The sequence below is a fragment of the Homalodisca vitripennis genome, chromosome 6, assembly GCF_021130785.1.
Source record: "Homalodisca vitripennis isolate AUS2020 chromosome 6, UT_GWSS_2.1, whole genome shotgun sequence".
Lineage (NCBI taxonomy): Eukaryota > Metazoa > Arthropoda > Insecta > Hemiptera > Cicadellidae > Homalodisca > Homalodisca vitripennis.
Genome location: NC_060212.1, coordinates 158,031,186 through 158,055,828, shown reverse-complemented (window position 1 = coordinate 158,055,828; position 24,643 = coordinate 158,031,186). Strand labels below are relative to the sequence as shown.

The following is a 24,643-nucleotide window of genomic DNA, read 5'->3' as shown; positions in this document are numbered from 1 at the left end:
AGGTGGCAATGAACTGCCGATACTCTACAATGGCTTGTAGGAGAGATAAGAGAAATGAACCCAGGTATCACTGTGATAACCTACTGCACACTGTAGGGTATAAGTACATGTTTATGTATTAAGTTTTTACACTTGAAAAAGAGGATAGAGTTTTAAATCCTCGAAACATAATTGTATACATTTTGTAACATATAACTATGGCACATATCCGAACTTGTATTATCCTTTCAAACCATCCATCACCAACTTAATCGTCAACAAACTTTTAACAAAGAATGTATGTATTTGGATTATCATATTCGTTTAGAGAATGAGTTTGTAATTCACAGAAATACAGTGAGCATTTGCCAAGTAATATCAACTCATATTAATTCCAGGGTTATTTATAACTGTTAACGTAAAACAACTGAATGACTTAACTTTTTTCTAGGTAAGCAGCAATGTACCTGAAGAGCTGGAGACTACTATTCACCTTACTGAGGTCAGCCCTCACACATTCCAGTTTCCTTCTTGTCAAATCAGGTGAGAAATAAAAAAATGTAGTAAGGATCTAATTATAATTAACCCTTTGCACTCGAGAGTAAAATTTTTGGTCACTACCAAAAACTCGGGCCTCTATTGAACTAGTACTGGCGAAAACCTCGGAGCCCTTTTTATCAATTTTGTAAAGGTTTTGTAAAAAAAATTTAACTTTTTTATTTTAACAGATAGAGTTATAATTTTGGTTTTGTTTTATTTCTCATAAAATTCTATATTGTAAAAAAATATATATTTGTAATTACCTTATTTTTAATACCTTTTTTCACTTATAAAAAAAATTTTGCAAAAATGTTTACAAAAGTTAACTTTTAGCTGTTATAACTGAAAAAAATTGCATTGACATTATATAAACTATTATTATTTCTAGGTTCCTTAAATAATTGTAAACATGCACATAAAATTTCATAAACTTACCTCTATAAACAAAAATGTTGTAGGCAGTTTTGTAATTCCTGACAATTTCCCCAAATAGTGAGTTATTTGTCAACTGATTGAATATTTACTTTTTATACCTTTTTATGTCCGTAATACGTCCCTCACTTTCACTTTTGGCATCGTCAGATGATTCCGAATCTGATATGTTACTGACAAAACTATCACTCAGATCGTCAACATAACCCACACCACTTTCAATAATATTTCTAAACAGTGTATTTTCGCTAACAGGCGAAACTTGGCGAGTAGGCTGTTCTTCATCAGATGATTGGTCACTAATTTTTGACACATAGTACTAGTTACAAACCAATAATTTCAATATTTAGCTTGAAAACATTTTGGAAATAACCTTATTGACTGAAATAACTTCTCAGACTAAACAAAGCAATGAAGAGATCAGCTGTTGAAGTTGGGATCAAATCAGCTGATGAAAAAAGGTGAAGTTGACAAACCTCTACAACACAATGTAAAACTGCAAAATCACCGCCATAGAGTATAAAGGTTTACTACGTTTTTACATCCAACAACTATCCAGCTTGCGTATATCGCACATTTACCGCATTTGGATAATTTATAAAGCCAGTATAAAGAATTTACCAAATGTCCGACATTTCGGACGTCCGAGGGCCTAAACAGCAAATGTCCAAAATGTCGGACGTCTGAGGTTTTGGCCAAAACAATGATGTCCGATATTTCGGACGTCTGAGTGCAAAGGGTTAATGTAAAAAGCTGAGTAAATAACTTTGTAAATCAGAAATGGTTAACTTGAACCTGAGGTTTCCCAATGTTAAAATATGGGAGGTTTAAGACCAAACAAATTAAATCCAAAATTGAAGTCTTCTGGTTCATACCGTGTTGAACATTGCTTAACTTCACAATTAAATTCTTGAATTAATTAATGTACATTCATGAAATTAATTGTGTAAGCGATGAGTCGACGCAGTGTGAACTGGAAGACTTTTATGTTAGTTATGACAATAGCAGTGTCAAAACAATGGGAACCCTAAGAACTAAAATTAAATGATTTTAAAATACAATAATTGTTTACACGTTTAAAGTATTTAAACTCAAACAGTTTACTATGCATTGGATAAAATTAACATCACTTTTAACAATACTGTACTAATGTAAAGAAGGAGGGAAATACCTACCTTGTCCATAATTGCAGCAAGAGTGCAGATGAGCTGCTAGACTTGGTCAATGAAGTATTGTGAGAGATCCCCAAGAGTACTGATATGTGTGGGGAGGCTTTTCTTATATACAGATAATATTTTAGTGAATATTCTTCCTTCATTAATGGCTAAAGTCATACATTGTTGCAGCAAGAGTACAGATGAGCTGCTAGACTTGGTCAATGAAATACTGCGAGAGATCCCCAAGAACACTGATATGTGTGTTGTGAAGCTCTTCTACACGGCCAGGAATGTGTTCATCATGTACTGCGACGTTGTGCCAGAGTTCCACGAGCGACTCCTCAACACCATTCCTCAACAGTCAGGTTCGTAAACATTTTTTGTATATATTACATAATTTAGCAAAATGTTTGGTAACTTACAATTACGGCAAGTAATGTGAGACATAATTTTGTGCAAGTGACTAAATATCTAAAGTTTTATTTACTTATAAGGAAAGACATGTGCAGATATGCTCAATAAAAATAAAAAGTTAAATGTTGGCCATTATTTTGTATGTACAAAATCTCTATGTCAAAAATCAGTTAAATTGAAATGTAACAACTCGAAACACTCTGTACAACATGTAATGAGTAAGTTGCAGGTAGAAGAATTGTTTCAACTGGAAGGATGGTTGATTGGCTACGAACAAAGAAAGGAATCTTCGCTGTATCACTTAAAATATCAGGAAATCAATCTTTGCTGAGTATTTTTTGTGGCAAATCATGTTTTGGGATTAATTTTATGATACACTCGTCTACCAACGATAAAACTATAAATGCCATTGCTATTTATTGTTCTGCCTTGTTCTTCGTTAAAGGATGCTAGAGCAAAAGATACGTTTATGTTTCTTATTTTTTTTATGATACTCTTCCGAATATGGGTGACGGTTTAAAAAAAGACAGTTTGAAAATTTTGGTTGCTCCATTAAAATTTGACCACGCAAACAACAGTCACCAACAAAATTTCAATTATGCGATTAGAAACCCGTTTCTCAAGGAAATGCAATGCACTACAGTAGATACATCACATTTCAAATGGTTCTAAGACGTGATATTGCACAGCTGCAGTAACGGCACATTTATATGTTGGTAAATAATGATTAAATTTTAAAGCCCTACAATGTCTTCCGTCTTGACGTCTTTGTTCTTCTAATCGGTATTCTTGTTGCTTGTCATTTTCAGTAGCTGCTACAAGTTGTGCTGCACGCTGCCGCAAATCTTGCAGACGTCACTTGTTACTCATAATTTTCGGTAGCTACACGTTGTGACGCATGGTACCGCAAATCTTTTAGACATCTAAACATCCTTTGAAAATAAAAACTTTGCCTGGGCCTCTTTTATTGACCTTAGCAAGGCATTTGACTGCGTGGACCATGGCACTTTGCTTCATAAACTTAGTTTCTATGGGATAAAAAAATAAAACTCTTGAATTTTCAACAGTTATCTCCATAATCAAAGGCAAGCGGTATATACAGGGGGTGTATGGTCCTCTATCGCTACTAGCAACTGTGGTGTTCCACAAGGCTCGGCCCTTGGACCCCTTCTGTTCATTATAGCCACTAATGACTTACCATATTGTCTAAGAAGTAATGTATACCTATATGCAGATGACACTACATTACTTACATGCAATAGAGACCTAAATCAACTTGAAAACATGGCTAATCACTCACTTAAAACTGTTTCTGAGTGGTTCTCTCCAAACTCGCTCTTATTAAACGAGGAGAAAACCCAAACTATTATTTTTGGACTGAGATCAGTACCTCCAATAAATAATTTTAACACTAGCAAAGAGGTTAAGTTCCTTGGAGTTTGGATTGACCAAAGTTTGAGCTGGAAAAAACAAATAGAGCATCTGTGTACTAGGCTAAGCAGATTAACATTTCTTTTTCGTTGGCTAAGTGACATTTTACCTGATGACTATGTTAAGACAGTGTACTTCTCACTCTTTCAATCTGTTCTCAGCTATGGAATTGTTTTTTGGGGGAATAGCCCACACCTAAATAATGTTCTAGTCATACAAAAAAAGGTTTTAAGAGTTATAGCTAAAGTTAACCATAGAGAACACTGCAGGCCTATTTTTATTAAGTTTAAGATTTTAACTGTTGTTAATTTATACATATTTAATATCCTGTTAACTAGTTTTAAGAACCCCTGCTTGCATGTAAAAAGGGCTGAGGTACACAACTTCAACACCCGAAATAAAAACAATTTTGATGTACCTTTTGTTAGACTTGGAAAAAATCAATCTAGTCATAGGATAGTGGGTATAAAATGTTATGTTAAATAAGCTGCCTAAAGAAGTGCTTAATCTTACTTTTAAACAATTTAAAATAAAACTCCAAAATGGGCTAATAAGTAATCCTTTTTATCATGTAAAAGAATTTCTTGACTTTCTTGCTGCTGAAATCTGTAAGTAATTAACCTAAGGCTTTCACTTCTCTCACTGCCTGTACATTGTTATTTAGTTCTAATTTACCAAATAATTAAGGTTGTTTTCTTAAATTTCAACCACAAAACTTTCATATTTTGTGTACTTTTAATCTCAATTTTATAGTTCCTTTGACAATTGTGAACAACATGCTTCCTGTTTTTTTGACTATACCTCATGCATGTAAATCTGTGCCTTATGGGTAATAAAGACTGATTCTTGATTCATCTAAATCATGTGACCTTTCTGCTTGTATAATGTTAGTTAAGGTTTGGAGGCATTTGACTTTAGCAGTACGTGTGGGACGAAGTATATGAAATAGATAAATAGATTTCATTTTAAAAGGAGTGAAGTTATTCATCAACTTAAAGATTTCCATTCGGTTTGAACCTTCATTAATTTATACAACAATTTTAATTTTTACTGTGGCATTTCCCATGCAACATCAGCTGTAAAGATTGGCTTACTACTCTTGTTATGATATGTCAGATGTCATTTACCAGATGTTATTTACTATATAATGTAAACAAAGAAATAAAAAATAAATAAATATTGACTTTGTATTAGTTTTTCATTGCTTGAAAACACGGATAAAACAATGTTTTCTAAAAATGAAACCTAGCTAGATCAATTTATCGCCTCCGAAACCCGAAATTAGATAATTCGTTTGGAGTTTTAAGTATATCCAGTTCAATCTCAACATTCATTGGCATAGTTTACAATACATTCATCTCTAGATAATTGAGATAGTTTATTTTGTTACTAATATGTTCTTCCCTTATTATTAGTGGTAAGTGTAAAATTATATTTCCACTAGTTTTCAGCAAGTGTCACTGAATTCACAATGAAGATAAAGAAACATAAAACGACATTATGTTATTCAGCTGTTCGTCTTGTTTCCAATGGCATATAAACCATACGGTGGTTGTCCACCTATATGAATATTATAATAATAGTGATAATAGTAAACAATGCAATTCAGCCAGTATGAAAACACTGTAAACAACGGATTAAACTGTGATTGAAAGTTTGAAAGTTACTATAATACTGTAGGTACAAGTGTCCTTCCTATCAATTTTTACTCCTTTATTATTTACTCTCTGCTTACAATTACTTTTTATGTTTATTTTCATATAAGCTGTTAGATGTATAAGAAAATAGGTTTTTTAAATTGCTTCTAATATTATAAATAATTTGTTTTATATAATCATACATAAATGTACTGTTGATTATTACATCATTATCTAATTATTTATATTGTTTTTTTAGCTATCCTTCACAACAACGCCATGTATTTGGCTCACCACTTGATGTTCCTGGGGCCCAAATACCAACCCTCCTTCCCACCTGTGCTTCAAAGTCACACAACCACGTTTGTTGACCTCGTGGAGACATTACGATCGCTGGCTGTCTCCGTTTTCAGTAAACAATTGCTGATGCAGAAGAAGCACATCATTGATATCCTCAGAGATTCAGGTAAATGTTGGAACGTTTTGTCACAAATGTTAATTCTTTTTTTTTGTAAATGAGAGAAAGAGTCTTAAGGCCCTATTCTTTGTCCTAACAGGACCTTTGCGCCTCCCTTCCTTGTATATAACCCTAAAATCCGAGATTTCTATGGCAAAAACCAACTATACTATACAGCCTTTTTTTCAACCTCCAATCTCATGCCATGACGGCTAGACAAGTGACAGGTCAGTGGTGTGCGCAGTAGTCGATAATGCATTTTCCTCACTACAACATTTGTTACTGTAGAGTTTAAGCAGCCAGTTTTCGGTGAGCTGCAGTCAAGGCCGCCTCTAGTGATTTTCCCGCCAAATGTAAATTGAGTAAGTTATACGTTTCCCGCAAGGAGAAGGGAATAGTGCAGCAGAAATCCATCGAAGAATGTGCTGTGTTTAGGGAGAAAACATTATATGAGTGATGGTGTGCATGAATGGTGTTGAAAGTTTAAAGATGGCAAAATGTTGAATTCAAGGAATGTCAAATATGTCATGGAATTCGGCGAGTATTAATAGGTGTCAGTCAACATCTTTGGCACTCAGCGAGCACAGTTTTTTTTTGTAGCCCAAATGTTTTGTAAGATAGTAAAGAGAAGTTCTAAGCACTTTGTTAACTCGTTCAACAAGGCTGTCTCTAGTGACAGACTTGCATCCTTGTCCTCCTTTAAAGTGCATCTCAGTTTGGCTATCTACCTGCCACTTGTCTGCTCTTTATGGCATGAGACCGGAGGTTGAAAAAACTCAGCCCTTGTATTTGTAGGCTCCTGTTCCCAGATATCCTTTGGGCTCGAGAGATATGCTCCTAGGAATTTTTTCCTGGTTTTATAAATAGTTTAGTCATGTGAGCTCCATTAACTCTTCTGCCTCTCTGCAGAGTCTTTCGTAAAGGACCATTTTCTGTTAGCATCTAAAATACTAATTGTATGTCCACCTTGCTTAGATCTAATCACTGTTTAACATATGAAGAGATTTTTGATTCTTCAGTCCTGAGGTCTTTCTCCAATTTACTAGAGCTTTACTGTAAGAGAAAGCTAATCCACAGCCCGGCTCTGGCTCTACCAAAATTTGCTGTGGCAGTTACCTATTGGTAATAGCGTGTTAGCGCTAGCTCTCAGCCGCGACCAACACGCGATCGCCACCGCCAGCTGACTGACGCGGCCTGCCGAGTTTGTTTACGTTTTGTTCATTGTGTTTAGACGATTATCGTGCTTCAAAATGACTAAAAGACATAACTGAGGAATGGCTACGGATGAAGACTCCCAGTGGTACTGGTGGTGGCGGTGATGCTCCAGACAACCAGCCGGCTGCCAGCTCTTCTACTCAAACTTATGGAATATTCAAGTTACCAGGGAAACAAGAAAAATGTTGTGCTGTATGCAGTAAAATTAGTCTTCAAAGTGGTGGTAAAATGAAGAGATCCAGAACTGCCTGTGTCAAATGTAATAAAGGCTTACATAGAGTGTGCCTCACCAAACATGTTTGTTAGACTTGTCAGCAGTTCTGTAACATTTCTTCTGTGTGCAAAATAATTTATTTTTAGTTTATTAGTATGAGTAAGTTTTAGAATAGTTCTCATGAACTTTCAAACTTAATAAGACCATGAAATAACTGAGTTAGAGACAAAATATTGTTTCATTACTGCTTAATTGGCCTGTTCTCTGTCGTTAAGTTATCTTTTTCTGCTTCTATCTATTTTTCTAATTTTTACCATTATTATTATTTTTCCTCGTATCTCAGCCATTTATTGAAGAAAGTATTGAAATAAGTTGCAATCTCCTAAGCAATAACTTGTAAATACATGTATCTATATGTGTGGACTGTTCTATTTTTTTTTAGATTACACAAAATTCCTGTAAACAAAAAAAAATTTTTTTTTCCAAAAACTTTTTATTTATAGGTGTTAACAAACCTTTTTTTGATTTGCACAAAGTAAACCCTATTTTCTTATTGTTAGTCACTTCATGCAGAAAAAAATGTTGAAATATCTCCACTACTTTAGAATATACAATTTTTTCCCCAAACCCTTACACTTTTTAAAAATACAAGGCGGTCTTTTAGGCATAGAAAATCTGAAAACGCGCAGTCCTAAAAGGGTTAAAAGAGGAATTAAAGAAAGTTGAATTGGATTTCAGACGTAATAGATATCTTCTGCTAATATCTAACATTGATAAGACTTTCTGGTACTGATTATCTGTATTATCTTAAGAGTTGGAAGACTCTGTCTTAAGACTCAGAATGGAAGAAAGACAAATGTTAGATTGCCTCAGTGGTCTATATTGGGCACCATCTTAGTTCATTGTGTACAATGAAGATGAAGGTAACTTAATTCTATAAACAGATCAACTTCTGCCGTTTTAAAAGAAACATAAACCATTCTACTCATATTATCATGTCTGATGTATCTGTAGATTGAATTACTGACCCAAAGTGTTTCCACATTTTTACTCTATAAGTGACTTCAGATTCATACATTGACAAGTAAAAAGCTTTAATAATATAATATTTCCCAACAGGCCTAGTTACATTGAGTGACAGCCCTAAGTTCCCAGAAGATATAGAGAAGGCGATACGTCAATGTTTGCGGCAGCTTGCACTACTGCAGACTGTGTGGCAACATGTCCTACCCGACAACAACTACTGCAAAGCCTTGGGTAAGTTCAAAGCTTGTCTGTGACAATAGATTTAATCGCTTACAGTGTTAGTTGTACGTATAAATGTACACGAAAGGAGGAGGCAGTTTTCCATACATTATGTATTTACCTGGAACCTTATTTAGTTTAATCTGTTATATGTCTGGATCATCTTTTTGTCAATGCATTTAAAACTTTACTATAGTTTCGAGACTACAGTGACATCTTCAGGCTGTAAAACATATGAAAAATCATCATAAAAATGTTAAAAATTCAAAACACTACAATCAACAAATTTAAACAAACATTACCTACTTAGTCAGGCCTTAGGCACAGCCACATTCTATGATCTGTCCAAGGCCTTTGACTCCTTTAGATAGACTCTTTTGCAAAGATTAGAGTACTATGAAATCAGAGCCTAAAATTAAGAAAAACTATTTCTGAAGAAATAGGACACAAAGAATTTTTTTCACTGTCAATATTAAGAGTCAGTTTTAGTAAAACACCCTTGAGTTTTAGCCTATAAGAACGATTTTAAACTTTACACACTTTTACACTCTTGCTTTAGTCGCAGAATTATGGGAGATGCCTCATTTCAAAGATATGATAAACATGCATTGAAAAGTCTTGTAAAGTGTATACTTTTTTAGTTCTCATTTTAAACAATGAAGTAAAAAAACTGTGTGATTTTTTCTGAACAACCAATACAAACATACAAAATTTAAAGAAAGTGTTTGAATTCTTAACCATATCTTTAAAATGAGACACATCCCATAATTTTATGACCAAAAACAGGGTCGTAAAAGTGTTTGAAGTTAGTTATTGTTTTTATGGGGTTACAACGAAGATGGCAACCATTAAAGAAGGCTCGGCTCTTAAAACATTGAATCAGAATGGAGGGTGGTCTATATACCCAGCAGGAATCACTTCTGGCTGGTTTATACCTTCCGGTTGAACCCACCACTGGGCACAGCAAAAACCGATGTGTCACTTAAATCTGGGCAACCTTATGGATGTCCAGGCAACCGCAAATGTCGAGATTCTGAGGTTCATTGGCAATTCGATAGGTCTAGTCTACTGTGGGAGATGACTGTTGGAGTTGGTGGGGTTTGTTTCCTAACCTCAGAGGTTCTTGCTAGCCTCAACAAGGGTGTGCCACCCCCTGCCTACTTCAGAGCTGGTCTCCCCTTCTTCCCTAAGATGTAGTGCCCTAATTCTTCCTCGTGGATCTCAATAGGAGGCGGTCCCTACTCTCTACCCTTACCCATCCTGAATATCCTGTCACTCCGGAAGCAGCGCAAAGGTTCTTACAGGACTAAGTGCAATTTATAAGCTTCTTGTCCTAAGAGAACAAAAAAAAATAAATAAATAAAAAGGTGGTCTATATTGGGCACCATCGTAGTTCATGATGAATATTAATAATCTAACTTTGAATATGAAGCTAACTTAGTTCTATAAACAGGATCAACTTCTTCCATTTTAAAAGAAACATGAACCATTCTACTCTTATTATCAATTTAAGTATCACTCAAAGTGTTTTTCCTGACTTATTGAAGGTTAGTAAGGTAATACCCATACACAAAAGAGGAGCAAAAGAGTTATGTGACAATTATAGACCTATATCTATTGTGCCCACAGGTGTCAAAAGTCTTGGAGCGACTTTTTACCATGGTCAGCTTGTGCACTTTTTGGAAATCAATGACTTATTGTCAAAAAGTCAGTTTGGCTTTAGACCAAAGAAGAGCACTGTTGAAGCTGTTCAACAAGTAATTATCAACTCCTATGAAGGTATTGAGAAACCATAATAGTGTAGTTCTGAGATCCTATGATATGTCCAAGGCCTTTGACACTGTGGACCACAACATCTTAGTAAATAAGTTACCTTATTACTTTTTCAGTAATTCTGTTGTAAGCCTGTTAAAATCATATTTAGAAAATAGACATCAAACCGTGTTCCTAAACGGCAACTTTTCTAGCACACTGTATGTACGCCATGGAGTTCCACAAGGTTCCATTTTGGAGCCAATGCTTTTTGTCCTGTATATCAACGACCTTCCATACAATTTGCAAAGTAACAGTATAAAGACCTTTTTGTTTGCAGATGACTTGGGAATGTGTATACAAGATAAGTGTGTAGATAATACAATGCCATTTTAACAGACAGTTCTGAGACCATCCTCGATTGGTGTAGTGCCAACAAACTTAAGCTAAACTCTCAAAAAACACAAGATCTCACTTTAAGTCTTTCAAATAAAGGGGGCTGTGATCCTCCTCTCAAGTTTTCTTTGCATATATTTGCAGAGTGATTTAAAATGGCAACATCATATCGATTATGTGGCAACAAAGATTTCAAAAGGCATATTCTTGATAAGATCTTTAAGAAATAAAGTAACTCGGGACATCCTGCTTAGTGTGTATTATGCCTTTGTACATAGTCAGCTAAACTATGGAATTCATTCTTTGGGGAAACTCTGGCTATTGTGATAAGTTGTTTGTTTTGCAAAAAATAATCATTAGGCTTATTTGCAGTTTGCCAGATTTGACTCACTGTAGACCATATTTTATAAAATTAGGCATTCTTTCCCTCCATCAATGTATGTTTTTTCTTCACTAATGTACATTAAAGAAAACCTCTATGGCTTTCAACATATAACTGATATTCATGGCTATGAAACAAGGAATAGGCATAATATTGTTACAAAAAGATATAATTACTCTAGCACTCAAAACAGCTTTATATACGAGGGTCTTCCAGAAAGTAAAGAACGTTTTGTTATAAGTCAATAAAAACAAAAGATAAGAGCATGAAAATTTATTTATAAATACTTATAAACTTACTCTATTTTTCTACAAAATCGCCGGAACTGTCAAGGCACTTGTTGTAGCGTGGGCACCAGTTTTTCTATACCGACGTTATTTACTGTTCTGCCGCCAAGGAATGAAGCCACGTTTTTTACTCCTTCTTTGAGGTCTTCGTCACCCAAAAAGTTTTTTTCCGCCTAAAAACACTTTCAACTTTGGAAAAACAAGTGATAGTCACTCGGAGCCAGATCTGGACTATACGGAGGGTGTCCGAAGATTTGCCATTTGAAAGAATTGAGTTCTGCTTTGGTTCGTGCACTGCAATGAGGCCGAGCATTGTCGTGGATCAGCACCACTTTCGACGACAGCATTCCGCGTCGTTTGTTCTGAATAGCGCGGCGAAGCCGATGCAAGGTCTCGATGTAGGCCTCTGAGTTGATTGTTTCGCCTCTCGGCATGAACTCCACATGGATTAGGCCTTTTCGGTCCCAAAAAAAACTGTTGCCATCAATTTCCTGGTGTTCAAATTTGGTTTTTCTTTCCTGTTTTTTTGTTGGTGAATTCGAGTGATGCCATTCCATTGACTGGAGCTTTTGTTTCCGGGGTTCGATAGGAAACCCAAGTTTCGTCACCCCGTTACGATGCGGTCAAGAAACGCATCACCTTCTTCGTCATACTGAGTCAAAAACTCAAGAGCTGCTCCCATCCGTTTAGTCTTGTGGACATCAGTAAGAATCTTAGGCAACCCAACGAGCACACATTTTCTGATAACCAAGACGTTCAGTCACTATTTCGTGCAAAAAGCGACCTTGAAATTTGTGGAAAAAATTCCACTAGACCACTCAAAGTGAAAACGACGGTTTTGTTGAATTTTTCCATCAACTTTCGCTGCCAACTCGTCAGTAACGAGTGACGGCCTTCCACTTCGTTCCTCGTCGTGCACCATTTTCTCACTGATGACTCGTTCATCGCATTGTCACCGTAAACTGCCTTAATTTGCCTATAAATTTCAATAGGTCGAACATTCTGTGCATTCAGAAACCGTATCACACTACGCAGTTCACACTTGGCGGGATTTTCAATTAACGCCGCCATTTTAAACTTTCACAGGAGACGCAAACGTGACCTCACGGTACCGCTACTCAGCTCACACTGAGGCAGAAGGTGTGGCTAACGAAGAAGCTATCTACCGCGGTGGTGGGGGAACTGCGCCGCCCGTGATGCGCAATCTTCCTTACTTTCTGGAAGACCCTCGTATCAAGGCATTAAGTTATTTCAATGCATTACCTAGTGACGCCAAAAGGCATGTCCCTAAACAGGTTTTAAAATTGCTATTAAGTTATGGTTGACTGAAAGATGCTTGTATAGTGTAAGTGAGTACTTTGATGTATAGGGTAACTTTCAACCTGGTTTTGGTCCTCTGGCATCTCTGTATTTTATAAATTTTTAGTTAATTTTAAACCTAGACTGTTAAATTGTAATTTTAAATTAGGCCTAGTTTTATTGAAACAAAATATTCACCGTTTTGACAATGTCTTACAAAATGACCAAAGACTTTAATCTTTAATATAGTAAATAAAAACATGTATTTAAGGGTTGATGTATTTTTAAAATGTATTTGTATTTAATAATTATACGTTTAGTGTGGATTGTTGTTATCCTTTAACTGTTGACGTTGTTATACACTTTGTGTTCTGACAATAAATGATTGATTGATTGATTGTACTCAAAATAATACCTCAGTTAATCATAATTCATTTATAATTTTGTATATAAAATGCTAAAGTAACTGAATCAAATTGCGTTAAAATACACCAGTTAAGAAATGAGAGAAACGGTATGCAATTGCTTGCATTATATATATTTTATTTTTGGCTGTCCTATTACAATGTATTTACACTACATGCATTTATACTTATAATAGTTTTTTAAGAATAAAACACAAAATATCTACTGAAATTTCATTTTTATTGTTCTTCCAAAGTGTAAGTCCAGTTTTATTTTACATGCTTCTCAAAAATAAGAGGTTTGTTACATTCAACCCCTTTTATTGGTCTATCATTACAAACAGCAATCTTAGGTGATTTTTTTGCATCATAAAATGAGGCTTAGCTGACCCTGTGTTTGCAGACGTAAAAAACACAAAGCTGATGAAGTTGTAGTTTTAGAAATTCAAGCAACATGAATGCCTATACGAATAGTACAGACGGTGATCCTGGCGGAACAGCTCCAACAAAGAATATCAGCAAGAATTTCACGATTTGGGTTAAATGAAAAGTTTAGAAGAGATAGTGTGCAACTTAACAATTCAGAAATGTATTTAGTGCATTTAAAAACAGTCAAAAATTGAAGCCCTCTACATTAAATCGGGTTTGAATAATGTTACAATTGGGAAGTTAAGAAACAAACATTTTATAACTAAATTTAAATAAAAGTATAAGCTGGAATGGTAAATATAAATGTTACAAAAATGCCCAAGCTCATCATGCTATGTTTGAAGAATGTTGAAGGACTAAAGTATTGAAAATTACTTATTATGGGTATTTTTTCATTATTGAAATATTTTTTATTGTACTGTGTGGCTGTGCTTGAGTACCTGAGCCACTGCTCCAACTGCAAAAGACAGCCATAAGAGTGTTAAAAATCTCCTTTTACTATGTTTCCTTTAGTAATTTACTTAAAAGACTGACTCTACTGTTACACCAGGGGCTCGATAATCTGAAGTCGATGAAATCAAGACTATTTCGGATATCAGTAATTGAAATTTCTAGTAAGGCAGACCACCATTATAACTGCTTCTGGTTAGTATTGATATCTGAAACTGAACAGCGACATCACACACATACGTACGAACGTACGCATTTACAGTAATCAATCCTTAACGGAAAGCAAGCTAATAGCTTAATTGTGTAATATCACGTAGGCTATCTCCTGTTATGTAGGTAAGTTTACAAAGTAAGACACATTTATCTGTATAAACAAAAAAAATATCTTGGCGGGTGCACGGAACATCGCTACAGCTGACAACACAGTCTGGCTTGCTTATTTATGACTTGTTCACTGCCATAACACTCACAAAAGACATTTTACAGTGTTTATATGATTGTCATTCTGTAGTAACATATAAAATAATCCATTACAAAGTTTAATTGAGTAACTTTTTGTTTTAAAATGGATTTATACCAATAATAACTATATTACAAAAAACATTTCATTCTTATTATTCTACTTTGGATGAGCCGGAATTTTTGATAACTGTAATCCTAACAATCGCATCCATACTGTGTTAAATTATTATTAAATTCTTATTTACTTGTATAAAAATATAAATTTAGAATATATTTGGTTACACAATATCAGTACACAACCAAACAAAAATTTACTTCTCATCTCACAACATAGAAATAAATTATTTAAATTGAGTTCTTTTTCCCCTAGTCTAAAACTCTAGTATGTTACTCTAAACTCTATGTATATTACCTATATTGAAAAAGTTAAAAAACCCTGAAGGTTACGCTGATCCAAAACCTATCACTTTAAAATATTTTGATAACTCAACCATCAGGTAAATTTTTCATAAATTTTCTGTTATTAATAAAGTAAGTATTTTCTGTTATTAATCCATTTTAAAATGTACTTTAATATGTTGATTTCATGGTTTAAACTGAAAATTAATCACTCATCTGTTATTAAATTTAACACCAACTATGTATTGATAAATTATATTCTAGGTGTGTTTAATATTCGGGCATTTGTGTAATCACATCTTTATTTTTAGACCCCTTAAAAGTGAGGTATTTGAAGGCAGTATCAAAACTTTATTATAAATCATATCTTCTTTCTTAATTATGAGCTATTAATCAAACGAAAGTCTCTAAACATAAATTAATATTTACACAGCCACATTACAAAGTATGTGATGTTAACAGGTCTACTGTGTAACGCCTTTGTGGAGGAGATTGTTCAGAAGGTGTTGTCGGCCGAGGATATCCCAGCAGACACAGCGGCTCAGCTTGTGGAGGTCTTCTCACTTATACAACAAAAGGCTCCTCTGGTCTTCCCGGTATGGTTTCCTGTAGAGTTACTCTATGACACTACCTGTTAAGTACTCGTCTCTCTATCAATTTTCAGATCATACCAATCTGTGTCCCAGACTCATTCGCCTGCAATATATGATATTCACAAAGTGATATTCATTAATATCAAGACAGATTTCCACTAAAACCAAAATTTGATACGTCTTCTATACTATTTATACTCTGTAACGTATGATTTAAAATTCGTACGAGTACATTTTGCATTTGCTTACTGAAAGTACCGAGTACAGGGAGAAGCCATAAGAAATAATAAGAACTAACCTAACTTTTGTAGTTGCTGCGTGACAGTGGTATATTTAGCGTTTTGAACGAAATAGAATTATATGTGTGTTGTTTATTTTGTAAATTAAAATAGTTTGGAATTATATATTTGATCATAATTGATTTGAAAGTTCCAACATAAATGTAATTTTTAGCCCAAAATAAACTAATAGGGATTTTATTTTTAAAGTAAAATGCTCTTGGGGGAGGGACAGGTCCCATTCCCCCCCCCCTCTCTCCTCAGTTGGTTCGCTCCTGAATGTGTATGTATAACTGGCATGGTACATAAAAAGTTTTAGTGTAAATGAAGGTTATGATGCATACTGAAGATTTAATATAGCACGTCCCAAACAAGAACGTGGTACATAACTACGGTGTATAACTGGCATGATGCATAAAAAGTTTAGTGTAAATGAAGGTTTATGATGCATACTGAATGCACGTAAACAAGACGTGTACATAACTACGGTGTATAAACTGGCATATGCATAAAAAAGTTTTAGTGTAAAGGTTTTTGGGGCATACTGAAGATTTAATATAGTGTTACATAACTACGGTCTATAATGTGTGTGTATAAAACTGGCATGGTACATAAAAAGTTTTAGATGTAAATGAAGGTTATGATGCATACTGAAGATTTAATATAGCAGTCAAACAGGAATGTGGTACATAACTAGGTCTATAATGTGTGTGTATAACTGGCATGATGCACATACTGCAGATATCACGTCCCAAACAGAATTGGTACATAACTACGGTCTATAATGTGTGTGTATAACTGGCATGAATGCATGATTGCATGCTGAAGATTAATATATCACGTCCCAAACAGGAATGTGTACATAACTACGGTGTATAACTGCATGATGCATAAAAAGTTTTTAATGTAAATGAAGGTTCTGCATGCTGAAGATTTAAAAATGTGGTACATAACTACGTGTATAACTGTGGTGCATAAAAAGTTTTAGTGTAAATGAAGGTTATGATGCATACTGAAGATTTAATATAGCACGTCCAAACAAGAACGTGGTACAAGGTCTATAATGTGTATAACTGGCATGGTACATAGGTACATACTGAAGATTTAATATAGCACGTCCCAAAACAGAATGTGGTACATAACTACGGTCTATAATGTGTGTGTATAACTGGCATGATGCATAAAAGTTTTTAGGGTAAATGAAGGTTATGATGCATACTGAAGATTTAATATATCACGTCCCAAACAGGAATGTGGTACATAACTACGGTCTATAATGTGTGTGTATAACTGGCATGATGCATAAAAAGTTTTAGAGTAAATGAAGGTTATGATGCATACTGAAGATTTAATATATCACGTCCCAAACAGGAATGTGGTACATAACTACGGTCTATAATGTGTGTGTATAACTGGCATGATGCATAAAAAGTTTTAGTGTAAATGAAGGTTATGATGCATACTGAAGATTTAATATAGCACGTCCCAAAACAGGAATGTGGTACATAACTACGGTCTATAATGTGTGTGTATAACTGGCATGATGCATAAAAAGTTTTAATGTAAATGAAGGTTATGATGCATGCTGAAGATTTAATATATCACGTCCCAAACAGGAATGTGGTACATAACTACGGTCTATAATGTGTGTGTATAACTGGCATGATGCATAAAAAGTTTTAGTGTAAAATGAAGGTTATGATGCATACTGAAGATTTAATATATCACGTCCCAAAACCAGGAACGTGGTACACTAACTACGGTCTATAATGTGTGTTGTTAACTGGCATGGTACATAAAAAGTTTTAGTGTAAATGAAGGTTATGATGCATACTGAAGATTTAATATAGCACGTCCCAAACAGGAATGTGGTACATAAACTACGGTCTATAATGTGTGTGTATAACTGGCATGATGCATAAAAAGTTTTAGTGTAAATGAAGGTTATGATGCATACTGAAGATTTAATATAGCACGTCCCAAACAGGAATGTGAGTACATAACTACGGTCTATAATGTGTGTGTATAACTGGCATGATGCATAAAAAGTTTTTAGTGTAAATGAAGGTTATGATGCATACTGAAGATTTAATATATCACGTCCCAAACAGGAATGTGGTACATAACTACGGTCTATAATGTGTGTGTATAACTGGCATGATGCATAAAAAGTTTTAGTGTAAATGAAGGTTATGATGCATACTGAAGATTTAATATAGCACGTCCCAAACAAGAATGTGGTACATAACTACGGTCTATAATGTGTGTGTATAACTGGCATGATGCATAAAAAGTTTTAGTGTAAATGAAGGTTATGATGCATACTGAAGATTTAATATAGCACGTCCCAAACAGGAATGTGGTACATAACTACGGTCTATAATGTGTGTGTGTATAACTGGCATGATGCATAAAAAGTTTTAGAGTAAATGAAGGTTATGATGCATACTGAAGATTTAATATATCACGTCCCAAACAGGAATGTGGTACATAACTACGGTCTATAATGTGTGTGTATAACTGGCATGATGCATAAAAAGTTTTAGTGTAAATGAAGGTTATGATGCATACTGAAGATTTAATATAGCACGTCCCAAACAGGAATGTGGTACATAACTACGGTCTATAATGTGTGTGTATAACTGGCATGATGCATAAAAAGTTTTAGTGTAAATGAAGGTTATGATGCATACTGAAGATTTAATATAGCATGTCCCAAACAGGAATGTGGTACATAACTACGGTCTATAATGTGTGTGTATAACTGGCATGATGCATAAAAAGTTTTAGTGTAAATGAAGGTTATGATGCATGCTGAAGATTTAATATAGCACGTCCCAAACAGGAATGTGGTACATAACTACGGTCTATAATGTGTGTGTATAACTGGCATGATGCATAAAAAGTTTTAGTGTAAATGAAGGTTATGATGCATACTGAAGATTTAATATAGCACGTCCCAAACAGGAATGTGGTACATAACTACGGTCTATAATGTGTGTGTATAACTGGCATGATGCATAAAAAGTTTTAGTGTAAATGAAGGTTATGATGCATACTGAAGATTTAATATAGCACGTCCCAAACAGGAATGTGGTACATAACTACGGTCTATAATGTGTGTGTATAACTGGCATGATGCATAAAAAGTTTTAGTGTAAATGAAGGTTATGATGCATACTGAAGATTTAATATAGCATGTCCCAAACAGGAATGTGGTACATAACTACGGTCTATAATGTGTGTGTATAACTGGCATGATGCATAAAAAGTTTTAGTGTAAATGAAGGTTATGATGCATACTGAAGATTTAATATAGCATGTCCCAAACAGGAATGTGGTACATAACTACGGTCTATAATGTGTGTGTATAACTGGCATGATGCATAAAAAGTTTTAGTGTAAATGAAGGTTATGATGCATACTGAAGATTTAATATAGCATGTCCCAAACAGGAATGTGGTACATAACTACGGTCTATAATGTGTGTGTATAACTGGCATGATGCATAAAAAGTTTTAGTGTAAATGAAGGTTATGATGCATACTGAAGATTTAATATAGCATGTCCCAAACAGGAATGTGGTACATAACTACGGTCTATAATGTGTGTGTGTGCTGGCATGATGCATAAAAAGTTTTAGTGTAAATGAAGGTTATGATGCATACTGAAGATTTAATATAGCATGTCCCAAACGGAATGTGGTACATAACTACGGTGTATAATGTGTGTGTAACTAACTGGCATGATGCATAAAAAGTTTTAGTGTAAATGAAGGTTATGATGCATACTGAAGATTTAATATAGCATGTCCCAAACAGAATGTGGTACATAACTACGGTCTATAATGTGTGTGTATAACTGGCATGATGCATAAAAAGTTTTAGTGTAAATGAAGGTTATGATGCATACTGAAGATTTAATATAGCATGTCCCAAACAGAATGTGGTACATAACTACGGTGTATAATGTGTGTGTATAACTGGCATGATGCATAAAAAGTTTTAGTGTAAATGAAGGTTATGATGCATGCTGAAGATTTAATATAGCATGTCCCAAACAAGAACGTGGTACATAACTACGGTGTATAATGTGTGTGTATAACTGGCATGATGCATAAAAAGTTTTAGTGTAAATGAAGGTTATGATGCATACTGAAGATTTAATATAGCATGTCCCAAACAGGAATGTGGTACATAACTACGGTCTATAATGTGTGTGTATAACTGGCATGATGCATAAAAAGTTTTAGTGTAAATGAAGGTTATGATGCATACTGAAGATTTAATATAGCATGTCCCAAACAGGAATGTGGTACATAACTACGGTCTATAATGTGTGTGTATAACTGGCATGATGCATAAAAAGTTTTAGTGTAAATGAAGGTTATGATGCATACTGAAGATTTAATATAGCACGTCCCAAACAGGAATGTGGTACATAACTACGGTCTATAATGTGTGTGTATAACTGGCATGGTACATAAAAAGTTTTAGTGTAAATGAAGGTTATGATGCATACTGAAGATTTAATATAGCATGTCCCAAACAGGAATGTGGTACATAACTACGGTGTATAATGTGTGTGTATAACTGGCATGATACATAAAAAGTTTTAGTGTAAATGAAGGTTATGATGCATACTGAAGATTTAATATAGCATGTCCCAAACAGGAATGTGGTACATAACTACGGTCTATAATGTGTGTGTATAACTGGCATGATGCATAAAAAGTTTTAGTGTAAATGAAGGTTATGATGCATACTGAAGATTTAATATAGCATGTCCCAAACAGGAATGTGGTACATAACTACGGTGTATAATGTGTGTGTATAACTGGCATGATGCATAAAAAGTTTTAGTGTAAATGAAGGTTATGATGCATACTGAAGATTTAATATAGCACTTCCCAAACAAGAACGTGGTACATAACTACGGTGTATAATGTGTGTGTATAACTGGCATGATGCATAAAAAGTTTTAGTGTAAATGAAGGTTATGATGCATACTGAAGATTTAATATAGCATGTCCCAAACAGGAATGTGGTACATAACTACGGTCTATAATGTGTGTGTATAACTGGCATGATGCATAAAAAGTTTTAGTGTAAATGAAGGTTATGATGCATACTGAAGATTTAATATAGCACGTCCCAAACAGGAATGTGGTACATAACTACGGTCTATAATGTGTGTGTATAACTGGCATGATGCATAAAAAGTTTTAGTGTAAATGAAGGTTATGATGCATACTGAAGATTTAATATAGCACGTCCCAAACAGGAATGTGGTACATAACTACGGTCTATAATGTGTGTGTATAACTGGCATGGTACATAAAAAGTTTTAGTGTAAATGAAGGTTATGATGCATACTGAAGATTTAATATAGCACGTCCCAAACAGGAATGTGGTACATAACTACGGTCTATAATGTGTGTGTATAACTGGCATGATGCATAAAAAGTTTTAGAGTAAATGAAGGTTATGATGCATACTGAAGATTTAATATAGCACGTCCCAAACAAGAACGTGGTACATAACTACGGTCTATATACTTTATTTATAAATATGGATGCATGGAAAAAATTCTAAAAATTTCTATATTATAATTATTATTTTGTTTTTAGAGTCACTCTGAAATATTATGTACAAATATGATTAAATGACTTATTTGGCCCTTTTATATTCCAATACAAAATAAACTAATATTAATTCAATTCCTTAAATTTATTACATAATTTTTAATTAAATATTATTTTTATCACTAAACTGATCAAAATGTAGTTCTAAGATTGAAATTTGAAGAATAAGAACCCTTGTTTTCCATACAATTCTTGAAAAACAGATATTTCAGAAAAAGCATCTACATTACTTAATTGAGAAACATAAATCATTGTATATGAAGAACATGTAACTAGACAAAACATTAAACTAACTTTGTTACTTGATGACTTACCTCGTCCAGTAGCTTGTGGAAAACTATTGGCAGTAGAGTTGGTAATTGACTAGTTTATTAGAGATCAAGAATTTAAATTGATGCAAATTTCACTGCTAACACAGCAAAATTCTGGTAACATTAATTTTTTATGGCATCTACTTCTTTGCATTGCTCTAAATAAATAGTTCAGAATTATTTTTTAAAGTTTTTAAATGTGAATTTAGGATTATTTTACAGTTCAAAATCTCAAGCTCGATTGTTTTAGTACAAAACATTATTCTGTTGTCCTTATATTCAAATTGCTAGCAAGCTCATTCTTGCCTTATGATGATTGGTAGCATTCCAAGTGCTCAATATGTCATGTAGTTAAAGGTATTCAAAACCGAATAACATTTATTTTATAGTTGAAACTGTCTAAAATTAACTTTGTTAACTTGTGGACAGTTGAAGTACATGTAGAATCATAAGGTTTTTAAAAGTTGATTTTACATATTAGATAAGTAAATAGATTTTCATAAAATATTGAAATATATTTTGCTATCAAATCTTAGTATAAGCCTCTTGTCTTGTACCGTGTACTATATTTAAACTTACAATACATTGTAAATATTATGATTCAGGAGCCTCAGGAGATTCACAGGCACGTGAAGAAATGGGCAAAGTTCACAGAACTACAGCTGGTGTTGGGTGCAGGACTGCGAGAGGTGGACGATCGTTGGGCCGATGGCAAGGGGCCCCTCGCTCAGGAGTTCACTGCAGACCAAGTCAGACACCTGGTCCGGGCACTTTTCCAGATCTCTGACCGGAGAGCCATACTCCTTGCCAAGATCATTTGATGAGATGCTATAATTTTATACAGAGTTTAAAATAAGTGCTTCTGTAATACTCTGTATAAACTTTATATTGTATATAATGCAGATATTTTATTCCTTATACAGCTCTATTGAGTTGGTAATAAAAAAATATTTTCTATTTTTCTCTTCTTGATTAAATATTTTTTAACTACAATGTGTACTTTTTGACATGATTGTTATCCAAGATATTTGATTTTTGAAAACATTTGAACATTGAAACTAATCTTTTATGCTAAATCACAAATGTCCATTTTGACTTGACCTTATTTCATACAACATACTATTTTCAATATTTCATGGCTGGACTTATCCTCTGGGACTAGGCATGTAGTCCACTGCTGCCAACTGATAATCCATAGCAATCCGAATTTCATTTGTTATAGACCATAACTAATGTTAAAGTTTTATTTAATTTTTAATGTATTGATAGTAGAAACTGTGATGCCTATCTACTTAAGTTCTAACTAGCAATCATTTAATTCTTTTGAACTACCTAATGTCAATCTAATGAGCATAATCCGTTTCAAAAAATCTTTAAATTTTATTGAGCAAATATAATATTAAGTAATTAAACATAACTTTCCGTCTAGGCCTCCTAGTGATGAGACAAATGTATGTTTTGCTGTCACAATGGTCACCACTAACCTAAAAGTATCACTTAAACTCTCAACAATGTAAGGGTGCTTGGTAACACGTTTATTTAAGGTACAGTATCAAAAACACGGAAGACTGGTATGATTACATATATTTTTTGTAGTGAAATGCCAAATAAGAATATTTTATGTGAGATTTGCAGGAATAGGACTTCTCGTGTTGGACACAACTTGTTTACATTCCAGAATGAATCATATCAACACAACACATCCATTACCTGAATACAAGTACTGCTAGTAATTTCTGAACAATTGCAATATTTACAGCGTGACATGTACAACATGTATATGTGACATGTACGTAGTGGTTAGGTGACATTAGATCATCATAATATTATTAATTTGTTGAGTAATCTGAATGTTAAGAACAAAAAATCAATGTAGATAAATAAAATTTGATTTTAACATTTGTTTAATTCATATAGTTGAAACAAAAATAAATCCTACATTATTATATTGTTTGATATGAAATTAATGAACAAGTAATGCAATAAGTAATGAGCATTTATAATGTAATTCATTTAGTTTTATTTGAGCGTTTTAGAGAAAGATTAGAGTTGTGTAAGCCAGCAAAGGTTCACAGCAGTAGAAATTCTGGATATATTCAGATATTTTACTTTACTCTTTGATTGAAACACTGCTGCTTACAAGAACATTTCAGAGCAAAAACTACAGCACTAAAATTACCTTAACTAGTACATTTTAAAATCTCATTAATCTTTTTAGTAAATTGGGGTTTCCTGACTAACCTTGTGTTATTGAAAAGCAGGAAATAGTTGATGAAGCAATTAATTAAAGACAGCACATGTCATCAATTGACACATTAAGTGTATTGTTGAATGAACACACTCGCTAATTGTTACAACTCAAACATGTCAATTTATGTAATAGAGATTCCTCTTTATGATTAAAATAAATTATGGATGGGCATCGCATGAAAAAAATTCAATTCCGATTCATGTATATATTTGTAACTAAGAATAAATAAGTTAAATGGCATTTTGTTACTGTTAAAAAAATCTAAGCAGCCAAAAATGTCAAACCATACTTAGCCATGTTAAACCTTTTAATATACTGTACACAATGATATATTGTTATAGAGAACTTATTTAAACAACTACACAAATTGTAAGATAAACAATTATGGAATGTTTCTTTGTTTACCGCCAAGCAGTGGATGCCCGCACATAGACCCGTGGCGATGCTCTAAAATAAATGAACAGGTGATTGTTAAAAAATAACTAGTCATTTTCCATAGTTTTGAAAAAAGTGTTTATCTTTTATCAAATATTTAATATTGATTTGGTAAAGTTATAAAATGAAGTACATGTATAAACCAGCACT

General features: G+C 33.9%; 1 protein-coding gene and 1 long non-coding RNA gene across 2 annotated transcripts in view; one reads left to right on the top strand and one right to left on the bottom strand.

Annotated features, from left to right (window-relative positions):
- LOC124365071 (centromere/kinetochore protein zw10 homolog) overlaps positions 1-22,800 on the top strand; it is a 47,007-nt gene extending 24,207 nt beyond the window's left edge. Inside the window, exons 5-10 of the mRNA XM_046820995.1 lie at positions 431-522; positions 2,298-2,473; positions 5,850-6,056; positions 8,596-8,733; positions 15,444-15,577; positions 22,413-22,800. Of these exons, the coding sequence (XP_046676951.1) occupies positions 431-522; positions 2,298-2,473; positions 5,850-6,056; positions 8,596-8,733; positions 15,444-15,577; positions 22,413-22,628 (963 nt within the window). The 3' untranslated portion in view covers positions 22,629-22,800. The remainder of the gene's footprint in view (positions 1-430; positions 523-2,297; positions 2,474-5,849; positions 6,057-8,595; positions 8,734-15,443; positions 15,578-22,412) is intronic.
- LOC124365074 lies at positions 13,357-22,522 on the bottom strand. The gene is made up of 2 exons (XR_006922694.1): positions 22,387-22,522; positions 13,357-15,677 (listed from the first exon to the last, which is right to left on the bottom strand). It is a non-coding gene; the product is annotated as an uncharacterized LOC124365074 (long non-coding RNA).
- Positions 22,801-24,643: the final 1,843 nt, after the last annotated feature.